The 12,121-nt window shown below is 47.1% G+C and overlaps 1 protein-coding gene across 2 annotated transcripts in view; it reads left to right on the top strand.

Annotated features, from left to right (window-relative positions):
* The window catches only part of SMYD1 (SET and MYND domain containing 1), a gene marked incomplete at both ends in the record, with an annotated part of 28,347 nt that extends 17,996 nt beyond the window's left edge, over positions 1-10,351 (top strand). For both annotated transcript variants that reach the window (XM_080632571.1, XM_080632570.1), the window contains 5 exons: positions 446-638; positions 4,883-4,975; positions 6,902-7,065; positions 8,583-8,751; positions 10,193-10,351. In XM_080632571.1, coding sequence (XP_080488697.1) covers positions 446-638; positions 4,883-4,975; positions 6,902-7,065; positions 8,583-8,751; positions 10,193-10,351 — 778 coding nt within the window. The remainder of the gene's footprint in view (positions 1-445; positions 639-4,882; positions 4,976-6,901; positions 7,066-8,582; positions 8,752-10,192) is intronic.
* Positions 10,352-12,121: the final 1,770 nt, after the last annotated feature.

Below are 12,121 nucleotides of genomic sequence, written 5' to 3'. Positions count from 1 at the left end.
CGAAGGCAGCACAGCCTGGGATCTGGGAGTCTGGCCAGGAATGTGCAAAGCTGTACTTAAAAAAAGACCTGGAGTCCAAACTCAGCATTTTACAAGGCTTGTTGGGTATTACTGATCGTAGGGATTTCTTCTGCTGATCTCCTGCAGAAGTTTATGTCTATGTTCAGTTCAGTAATGGACCATAATCTGTTTATAGCTCAGATCATTACGTATCCCTGCCAGAGACTTGCAGAGGGGCAGGAGAAACTGGTGCGACCACGTTTTTCCTCTGCATTCAGTTCACCTAACTGCTGTCCATCTCTGCATTGCCTCCTTGAAGAGCTAAAGCACACCTAAGGGCAAGAGCTCTGCAAGGCTGGGGCAGGACTTGTCCCAGACAACTCTGTGGTTGCACCTTTGCTTCAGTTGCTTCTCCCAGTGCACATCTCATCTCCTTTGCACTCAGGATCGAGCTGCGGGCACTGAGCAAGATTTCTCCAGGGGATGAGCTGTCTGTTTCCTATGTGGATTTCCTCAACGTGAGCGAGGAGCGGCGGAAGCAGCTCAAGAAGCAGTATTACTTCGACTGCGCCTGTGAGCACTGCAAGAAGCAGATCAAGGATGACCTGATGCTCGCGGTGAAGCAGGGAGAAAGCAAGGTATGGGTTGTCTTGCTGTGTCCAAACCCAGAGGTGGCTGTGTCTCTGTGTGTCTCTGTGGCCGTGGTCCCTCAGCCCAGGGGCACACTCAATAGGAACAGAGTCAGATTTTGGTAGAAGCCTGCCTAGTGCCAATGTAAAAAGTGAGAATGGAACTGAACCTCCATGGAGCACAACACCAGTTCAAACCCACCATGCACAGACAAGCCTGGAAAAGAGAAGGCTGCGTGGAGACCTCAGAGCAGCCTTCCAGTATCTGAAGGGAACCTACAAGGATGCTGGAGAGGGACTCTTCATCAGGGACTTTAGTGAGGACAAGTGGTTATGGATTTAAACTTGAACAAGGGAAGTTCAGGTTAGATATAAGGAAGAAGTTCTTTACTGTGGGGGTGGTGAGGCACTGGCACAGGTTGCCCAAAGAAGTGGTGAATGCTCCATTCCTGGCAGTGTTCAAGGCCAGGCTGAACAGAGCCTTGAGTGACATGGTTAGTCACTCATGGTTAGTGGGAGACATCCCTGCCCATGGCAAGGGGTTGGAACTGGGTGATCTTAAGGTGCTTTCCAACCCAACCATTCTCTGATTCTATAATCCCTGTTATCAACGTAAGTGCAGTTTTTAATTTAAAAAAGCCCACAAAAGTTGCCTTTGGCTCTAACTTAAAGTCCATCACTGGGCAGAATGTTAAAATATTAGAAATTAGGTGTAGAGCTGAGAAAAATGCTGGTTTAGATTTTGGGGTGTTTTTTTAGGATCTCAAGAGGAATCCGAGCTTTGAACAGCAGGAGGGAAAATGTGTTGCAGGTGATTCATGGTGTTAGGGCTAAACAGCACTACTGAAGCTGTATGGTTCGTAACACATGTAGCATCACAGGAAGGTGGGAACCCTCAGCTTTCAGTCCCTCCTTGCAAAAGCCTGTCACAGGTTCAGGTGCCATCACTTGACATTTGTGCATGGTTGCTGTGGGCAGACTGTGAAGAATTGACATGTTTGACTGTTCATTTTTAGGTAAGTTGTGTTTTCCTTCGAGGTCTCACAAGTCATGGAGTGGGAGGCTGTAAGTCTGTGCCTTGCTGGTGGCAGTGGGATGTGTTGCTTGGCCACCAACTCCAGTTTATGAGCATCCTGGTAGCTCCAAGAGTTACTTTTTGGTTCCTTTTGGAACCATCCTTGGCCCAAGGATATAATTGCTGGTATTTTTTTGTCCACTGTGGCAGTGTTACCTTAGGGGATTTCTACTCCTGGAGGCTTTATGAAGTGTATAAGGGCAGGCAAAGCAAGGCAGGGTAATTTAGTCTACTATCAAGTCATTGATCTGCATGATTGAGTAGTCACATAATGAATCAGAGAGTACTGCTTAGGGGCTGCTGTGGGGCAGGATCAAACAGCAAAGGTGGGATGAGGAACCATCACCTCACACCAGTACTGCCAGCAGGAGAGGAGTGCAAAAGCCCTAGCCTCCAGCTCAACAGTTACCAGAAAGCCAAGCTCAGTCCCGTGTGCTTTCTCTCATACAGGTGTCAGTCAGGATGGATATAGAATAATAGACTAGAATCATAGTATAGTTAGGGTTGAAAGGACCTTAAGATCATCCAGTTCCAACCCCTCTGCCATCGGCAGGGATGTCTCACACTAAGGCTCTGTCCAGCCTGGCCTTGAACACCGCCAGGGATGGAGCATTCACAACTTCCCTGGGCAACCCATTCCAGTGCCTCACCACTCTTACAGTAAAGAATTTCTTCCTTATATCTAACCTGAACTTCCCGTGTTTAAGTTTTAACCCGTTACCCCTTGTCCTATAACTACAGTCACCTTCCCCAGGCTGAACAGCCCCAACTTTCTCAGCCTGTCTCCATACAGGAGGTGCTCTACTCCCCTGATCATCCTCGTGGCCTCCTCTGGACTTGTTCCAACAGTTCCATGTCCTTTTTATGTTGAGGACACCAGAACTGCACACAATGCTCCAAGTGAGGTCGCACAAGAGCAGAGGGGCAGGATCACCTCCTTCGACCTGCTGGTCACGCTCCTCTTGATGCAGCCCAGGATACGGTTGCTTTCTGGGCTGCGAGCGCACACTGAAGCCGGCTCATGTTCAGTTTCTCAATATATGTTGCAGAGTGTAAGTCTTTACTTGATAAAGGTTTGGAGAAACAGGATCAAATGGATATCAGGAAGCTCCCATAGGAGACAGAACATGGGACTAGAGGAGACTATTTTCTGGTCAGGTTCCCTTTTAGTACAGAAGACCCTGCTATATAATCCTAATGCTAAATGATCAAGCTTCATTTTACAGCTAACTCTGACTACTGAAATGCCTCACTTGCAATGTAAAGCTGGTCCAGAGCTCAGTCTTATGATGCAGAAGCACTTTTATCTGACTTTCTGTACAAGTATTTTCTAACACCTCCTCCAATGTATGGCATAAAGCTCTCACAGAACACTTGCTATCAAGTCCGACTGAGCTCTGAGATGCACCATCCCCTTTTTGTGAGCATTAGAGCTGCTCTGCAGCATGCAGTGGGAAGACAGGCACTCTTGGGCAAATGTTCTCCACCATCTGAAGTGCTCATGCAGGAAAAGCCTATATTTATGCAAGGTGCATGATTTCAGCTATTAAAAATACACTCCCTGCACAGACAGTGAGTATCCAGGCTGACTTCATCTGCAGAGCATGGCTGTATCGCATTGTCTGAATCCAGGCTCATGTGCCTGAGAGCAGCAACACTCACAGCTGCATGGAAACAATGCGGGATTGACAGCTTACATCCTCAACAGCCGCTCTGACCTCTGGGCCTTCATCCCTTCCAAATGGAATCATGGAATCATGGAATCATAGAATCAACTAGGCTGAAAAAGACCTTTAAGATCCAGTCAAACTTTTACACCAGCACTGCCAAGACCACCACTAACCCATGTCACTGAGGGCCTCATCTACACAGTGTGTGAACACTTCAAGGGATAGTGATTCCATCACTGCCCTGGGCAGCCTGTTCCAATGCCTGGCCACCCTCTGTGAAGAAATTGTTCCTAATCTCCAGTCTAGAACCCTCCTGGTGCAGGTTGAGCCTGTTTCCTCTTGTGGTATCACTTGTAACTTGGGAGAACGTTCCCGTTGTTTATAATGGCAACAGACTTAGGGACCTAGTAAGAGCAAAAGAGGATCTTTATTAGACAAAGCCACAATGAAAATGCTGTTTAAAGTACCTGTTCTGGGAGTCTTTACTCACACAGCATAGCAATGTGATTTGCACTGATGTTAACATTGCCTTTGAGTGTGCTCTGTGCTCTAGGACACCCTGTGTGCTACCCAAACAGCTGCCAAAATCTGGTTAGCTATGACAGCTTCAGTCTAATAATATAGAATAACACATCATGACACAGACGTATGTACCCATAAATGGATGGGGGGGGAGGGTATATGGCTCTGAAAAGCTACTGGTTTTCCTTTCATGCTAAACTTTCAAGAGGTTATCCCATATAGCTGAATTTCACAGATTCCTCAAAAATCTGTTTGACCAGATGTGTTAAAAGGCCAACAGGACAGTCCTATGATCCTGCCTCCAAATCTCTGCATCCTTTGCTGCAACACTGGGTCTCTGCGTTTGATGCGCACCCAAAGGTGCTTCCTGAGCTGCTGGGTCCTTCCTGTGCTCTGGCTCTATTGCATGTCTGCAGATGAGGCTCTTCCTGCAAGCCTTTGGAATCAGTCCTGGGCTGATTTCAGATTTCCTACTTACAAAACCAAAGGTCATTGTAGCAAGAAAAGTCTGAAAATGCAAATCTGAAAGGCTTAGAAAAGAGGAAGATGAATGATGGAGCTGGTTATCATAATGTTACATTTCAGCATTGAAATTGAGCTCCTGATACACACCAACTGATGGCTTTCACAGCCTCCTTGGCATCTTGAGAGACATCCGAGGTCCAAGATGAATTCTGTCCCTTTTCCAGGGGAGAGAAGTAGGGGAAAGAGTTGAGGAACGCAGTTATGCATGTCAGATATGCGTGGACATTATCATGACAAGAAGCATGGTAATATGCTCTTGCAGGACCATTTCAGCCTTATCTTGGAGGGATCTGAGAGGCACACTGATATACACAACCAGTGACAGGAAGGTGATGCGGGAAGCGTCCTGCTGAGCTGCACTGGGCTCCCAGACTGTGGACCAAGCATCCCTTAAACCAGGATATTTTGGCAGGTGTCAGGCAGTGCATTTTCCTCACTGGCTTTCCTAACATTGTCCCCAGCCCTCTGCAGAGACAGTGAAGGAAGTGGTCCAGTTCTCCAAGGACACGCTGGAGAAGATCAACAAGGCCCGCATAGAGGGACTTTACCACGAGGTGAGTCCTGGTGCTTTTGTTCTCTTGCTTTATATGCACTGCCAGGGAAAGCAGGTCTTGCTGCTCTATGTCATTGATTTAAGGATGAAACAAACCTCCACTGCTGCAACCTGAACATCCCCATGTGCTTCCTGCCCTCTTGTCAGCTCAAATTGCAAAAGCTGACGCTGGTTTCTGTTCTATGTAAAGCACAACTGTGCCTGAGACAGCATCCCAGGCTGATTGATTTATATTGTAGTGATGATGCAAGGAGACTCAAGTGACTTCCAGCACCTCCATTTGACACAGGTGTTAAACCAAGTGCCTTCCAGGCAAAAACCATGAGTTAAAGGGTGAGTGTAACGAGTCAGCTCTGTTAGGTGGCCTCATAAAAAGAAGGACAGTGGTCTGGGAGAGAGACAGGACACTCATGACACTTGCCACGTCGAGCTGTGGGTGATGTTTCACAGAATCACAGGATCCCAAGGGTTGGAAGGGACCTCAAAAGATCATCTAGTCCAACCCCCCTGCAAGAGCAGGGTAACCTAGAGTACATCACACAGGAACTTGTCCAGCCGGGCCTTGAATATCTCCAACGTAGGAGACTCCACAACCCCCCTGGGCAACCTGTTCCAGTGCTCTGTCACTCTCACAGTAAAGAAGTTTTTCCTGATGCTCACATGGAACCTCCTATGCTCCAGTTTACACCCATTACCCCTTGTCCTATCACTGGACATCACTGAGAAAAGCCTGGGTCCATCATTCTGACACTCACCCTTTACATATTTGTAGACATTGATGAGGTCACCCCTCAGTCTCCTCTTCTCCAAGCTAAAGAGACCCAGCTCCCTCAGCCTTTCCTCATAAGGGAGATGCTCCACTCCCTTCATCATCTTTGTGGCTCTGCGCTGGACTCTCTCCAGCAGGTCCCTGTCCTTCTTGAACTGAGGGGCCCAGAACTGGACACAATATTCCAGATGCTGCCTCACCAAGGCAGAGTAGAGGGGGAGGAGGACCTCTCTTGACCTACTGACCACCCCCCTTCTAATACACCCCAGGATGCCATTGGCCTTCTTGCCCACAAGGGCACAGTGCTGGCTCATGGTCATCCTCCCATCCACTAGGACGCCCAGGTCCCTCTCCCCTACACTACTTTCCAGCAGGTCAACCCCCAACCTGTACTGGTACATGGGGTTGTTCTTCCCCAGATGCAGGACTCTACACTTGCCCTTGTTGAATTTCATCAAGTTTCTCCCTACCCAACTCTCCAGCCTGTCCAGGTCTCGCTGGATGGCAGCACAGCCTTCTGGTGTGTCAGCCATTGCTCCCAGCTTAGTGTCATCAGCAAACTTGCTGAGGGTACATTCAGTTCCCTCATCCAGGTCGTTGATGAAAATATCAAACAGCACTGGTCCCAGCACCGACCCCTGACAGACTCCACTAGTCACAGACCTCCAGCCAGATTCTGCCTCACTGACCACAACTCTCTGCCTTCTTCCTTTCAACCAGTTTCCCTGTGTTGATGTCCTTTTCACCTCCTGGCTCCTGCATCTTGCTCATCTGTTGGGTGATGAGGACGGGTATGTGGTGTGGGAGACTCACATCCCACCCAAAGCAGAGGCCCCAAGGACAAAGGGTGTCCTTTGTCCTTTCTCCCTCTTTTGCTTACCCAGGAAATATTTAATTGTTCTTTTCAGAGAAGAGAACAAGAGAAAGGCTTTTTCTTCACCAGTTTTATGAATGTAACCCTGAAAGGCAAAGCTTTGAGCACGAATCACTTTGATAGATTGCTGTTTCAACAAATCAAAGCATATGCATTCTTCCCCAACCTTCACAGGGGCTGACTTGGCCTCTAGGAGTGGTATGGACCATGCAACCCACAGGGCTTTGGTGTGACAGCTTTGAGGCTAAAGTTGCCCTTCATCTCCCTGCTTCCTCTGGGTGCAGGTTGTGAAGATGTGCCGAGAGTGCCTGAAGAAACAGGAGCCTGTGCTGGGGGACACGAACATCTACCTCCTGAGGATCCTCAGCATTGCCTCCGAGGTGCTCTCCTACCTCCAGATGTTTGAGGAAGCAGCTGACTATGCCAAGAAGATGGTGGATGGCTACATGTATGTCTGTGCCCTGGTTTTGGCAGCTTCCTGTGGTTATACAACGCTAAGCAGCGTGTTATAGGAATGAATTTCTTAGTCTCCTCCCATTAGGGCAACAGTTCTGGCATTCACAGTAGGACCTGATTATATCACTAGATGGAGGAAGACCCCTTCTTAAATAGACAAGAGCTCCCAAACACCTTCATTTACTAAACTGTAATTGACAAATGGTTTTGGAACATCTTCTGTTTTGTCTTGGAAGCATCTCAGGGCTGCCCTGGTAGCAAGACATGAGCCTGGGTGCAGGACAGAGGTTGCCACTGCCGGGGATGGTCTGTTCCCCTGCACCCTGCAGGAAGGAGAAGTTGCAGAGAAAACAGAAGCTGTTTCACATGGCTGTCACTAAAGATATCCCTTCACTCTTGAATAATACATGGATTTTTGGCTTGGCTCATTAGTATACCCAGGTCCTGTGGCACAAGCTCACTGAGAATAAAGAAATTCAGGCTTAGTTCAAGTAGATCCAGAGAAAACCTTGCAATAAAAGTGATGTGCTTTATTATTACTGAGATTTTACTACAGGACTGATGAGTATTAGATAGGGAAAAAATATAAATTAAAAAATAATGGAAACTATAGGGAAAAGAGAAAAGTCCATTTCATCATCTTATTCACCTTCTTACTGAAAGCATCTCGTACCCATTACTTGTCATTTTAGTCAGTTCTACCCCAAAAGGCCTGTGATACTTTGTTCTGTTTCAGAGGGGTGACAGAGTCACCTCCCTGGCTTGCAGGCCTGACAAGCCACTTCATGTCCCAGCACTGGCACCAAGCTAATTGAATGCCAGAGGAAATTGCTTCCCTCCCAGTTCCCTTCTTTGCTTTAAGACCTGCCAGTTCAGTATGCCAAATAAGCCCTTGAAGGCAGGTTTGCAGGTAAGTCCAAGCAGCTTCTAACTCTGCCTCAGCTTCTAAAGTGGGATGTAGAGGGCAGGTTTCATTTTTCCCACCCCAGGTACTGACCATAGGGGAGTGATCTGACAGTCCCCAGAGGAAAAGATGCATCTCCAGGCATGAAATGGGTATTTCTGTAGGTTTGGAACCACCTATTTCTCTCCTCACTTCGAATGAGAAGCTGCTGGTTGTTGCATAATCATTTTAGGGACTGCATTGAGTGACCGAAGTGAAGTTGGTGCCATTTGGGCTGTAGATCTAGGTTTTGGTCAGATCTAGGTTTTGTTTCTGCCGAAATAATATGGAATGAAAGAGCTTGGCATTCTCCAGCCTAGGTTCCAGCTTCCCTGTTTGCAGGTTGTTCACCCTCTTCCACAACAGCTCATGTCCTCATATAACTTGTGCCCTCATGTAACTCGTGCCTGTCCCTTTCTAAGCAGGGCAGCACAATTCAGTGGCACCAAATGCAATAGGCTCTTCACTTGAGTAAACCGTGAGCTCTTTTTGGCAAACACATGTCCCTGACAAACATTTGGGAACCCGGATCTTTCATGAACTCACATTATTCAATGTTTTTCCAGGAAAATATACCATCCCAACAACGCGCAGCTGGGGATGGCCGTGATGCGGGCAGGAGTCACCCACTGGCATGCTGGCCTCATTGAGGCTGGGCATGGCTTGATCTGTAAAGCCTATGCCATTCTCCTGATAACCCATGGACCTTCCCACCCAATTACCAAAGACCTGGAGGTAGGTGTCATCTTTATGTTATCTCTGCTGTCTATCTGGGCAAAATTACATTCAAGCTATATGAACGACTCATCCATAACAGCTGAGAGATGCATCAACACCAGCCACTTCTTACTAACGCTGTGGTTTTCTTTAGATTGTGTCACAGTTTGATGAGAAATATGTGTCTGTTTTCACCCCTGAAAAATAGCTTTAATCCTACACCAGGACATACATTAAAAATGACCACTGAGCCTCTGAATCTCCTTTGAAACTGCTGTGCCCAAGGACAGAGCCTCCCATTCTTCAAACAACCTGATTTCACTGCTCTCAGGTGGATGGCATTGCAATCTGACTATATCAAAGTACATATGGTAGAGGTTCCCAGTTTAACAACTGATTTTCTTTATCAGTGTCCATTCTTCTTTATTTACCACTCCCCGGTCCTTCTAAGCTGCAATGTATTTTTCCTTCAAATGACTGGTAGGTGTATTTGCTAGCTTAGGTCAAGAGCTGCAGATCCCAGGGAATTGCATCTGCTCAGATATGAGGAACTGTTTGTGATTGCAGCTGGGGATCTATCATTTCCTCAGCCTTTAACTCACCCAATGTGACCTGTTTGCTCTATAGCATTCTCTTTTATTAGCCAAAAAATTACACAATACCAAATGAAATCTTTTATTGGTGTCTTAGTCACCATTATAATGGAGTTATTACCTTCATTAGAGCAATTTTATATCACCAGAAAAATGAGTACCTAGTACCTAAAGCCAACCTGTCTTTTGACTGTTTCCCTATGTACACCTCCATTTGTGTACTTATTTCCCTTCCCACTGGAAGACAGTGGATGTATGGCACTTATCTCTATGCTCCTAAACCAAGGGTTGAATAAACTCAGACAGGTATAAAAAGATTTCCTAAAATCCCTTCTGAGCCTCTGCTCTGATGCAGCACTAGGAATGACTCTGCTTATGGTGAATCCAGAGGGTGCAAATGTGTTTGAAGAGGGGCTGAGCATCCTCCTCCTCCACCACATGAGGTGCCTCCCACTCCGGTGCTTAGTCACACCAAGGGTCAGCCCCATGATATGAATGGGAAGCACATTCACTCTTTGGCTTGGCACAGCATCACCTCTAGGTCCTGCATCATGTTTGGGACCGTAAGGCTTCCCAGCAGCATGTGGAATAGCTGGGTGCAGGTACCTTCACATTACACAGACAACCAGGCTGGAGAATGGATATCTGTGTCCATTTAGCTTTGGTCCCATTGGTGGGACATTTGCAGTAAGCGGCTTCAGTCATTACATGGCCTACAACATAGAATCATAGAACAGTTTGGGTTGGAAAGGACCTTAAGATCATCCAGTTCCAACTGCCCTGGATGGTCCCCATTTTTAGGCAGTGTATTATTCAGTTGCTTCGAGATCCCCTGATCACAGATCGTTACCTCCTGTGTCCCTCAGGTCATGCGTGTCCAGACGGAGATGGAGCTGCGCATGTTCCAGCAGAATGAGTTCATGTACTACAAGATGAGGGAAGCTGCCCTCAAAAACCAAAAGATTCAAGTCATGCCTGAACCCAGCAATGAGACCTCACCAGGCCTCTTCCACAAGAAGGAATAAACCCTGAGCTTGACACAGATTTCATGCCCGTGGCACAACATCACCTGTGGCACCTCCAATCACTGGGAATGTGATATGTGATATATCCATGAGTATCGTTTCCAGTGGCACCAGTCTGACAGCATGGGCTGCTGGGAGAGAGTCCTGAAACATCTTCTGAGGGCTCAAAGCAGAAGAGATCTTAGCAGAAACAACATCTTTTTTCTACCATTAGCATTAAAAATCAAAGCAAAACCCCCTGTTATAAAATGATTTACATTCTCATTGGAGGCCTGTTTCTCTCTGCACAAGTCCTGATCCTGAAATCCTTGGTTAAATTTTAATGGATTCTTTCCTAAGTGTTTTGGGTTTTTTTTTCCCATTGCTTCCTTGTGATAACATCATTTCTTTCCGTGATGTCCATGGGTGGTTGCCCGAGGGATGGTATAAGTAGAAAGGTGATTCTAAAATGTGTCTTGTATGCCTGTGGGCAGTGAGTGTAAACTGAATAAGACCCACAGATGGTGTTTTGTGTAAAGTGGTGTTTTTCTGATGAAGAACTGCTGACAAATCCATCTATAGCTGATATTGGTGCCACATCAAACTGTGGGCACTTTGTAAGTGAGACTTGGTGGAATTCCTACATCAGGATAAATTAATAAGGGTATATGAGTCTCCTTAGCTAAAAGCCAGGAAAGGACTGCAGTGATGGCAGGGGATGGACAGGGGATGACTCCATGCCAGAAGCCAGTTACACTGGTGCGGTGCACTGTCTGTGTTCATCGCTCTAGCTGAAGAAGCAGTGAGCTGGGGACTCCAATGCGTTCCAGCGCTGCCTTTCAGCTTAGACAGGTGTTTAATCCTTTTTGCACTAGGCAAAATATGGATAGTCCATGGATCAGCTGCCAATGGACATATTGCCAATGGGCAACCAATGGAGCGAAGGAATAGTCTAAGGGCAATGCTTAGATTTCCAGATAAAAAGGTCTTTGCTGCCTGCCCATCTATCTCAAAATCCAACTTGTTGGCTCCACACCTTCAGTGGCAGCCAAGAGATGGAAAGGGATGAGTTTGTTCAAGAATCCCCTACCTGTTCCTCAGCAGAACAGCAAGAAAACAGACCCAGGGCTTTTCCTTTGTGAAATGCCTCAGTGATTTTACTGATGTTTCTGCAGATCTAAGATAAATTTGCTGGAGACAGCATCTGCTTTTTAGGTGTGGTTGAGCTAAGTCCTTCCATTTGTCCATGAGATGCCATCTGATGTCCCGTGTGACAATCTGTATTGGTTCAGTTCCCAGTGTGAGAATCAGTCATAGAATCACAGGCTGGTTTGGGTTGGAAGGGACCTTAAAGCTCATCCAGTTCCAACCCTGCCACAGGCAGGGATCCCTTCCCCTAGAGCAGCTTGCTCCAAGCCCCTGTGTCCAACCAGGCCTTGAACACTGCCAGGGATGGGGCAGCCACAGCTTCTCTGGGCACCCTGTGCCAGTGCCTCAGCACCCTCATAGGGAAGAGCTTCTGCCTAAGAGCTCATCTCAGTCTCCCCTCTGGCAGGTTAAAGCCATTCCCCCTTGCCCTATGTCACCCTGAAACACAAAGATTGAGGAGAGAGGAGTCATGGGAGAGATGCAACAGAGGACAAATTGGTCCTTTAATGGCACGTATTGGGGTTGCAGGAGGAGGTGAGGAAGCACTTGTGTTTTCCTAGCATCCTGATTAGCTTTGAGCTGTTGTAAGAACATATTCCCAGCTAAGTATACCACACAAGCCATGCACCCATTTCCCAGTGG

Source organism: Psittacula echo (genome assembly GCF_963264785.1).
Source record: "Psittacula echo genome assembly, chromosome: 1".
NCBI classification, from domain to species: domain Eukaryota; kingdom Metazoa; phylum Chordata; class Aves; order Psittaciformes; family Psittacidae; genus Psittacula; species Psittacula echo.
This window is presented reverse-complemented; position numbering and strand designations above follow the sequence as displayed.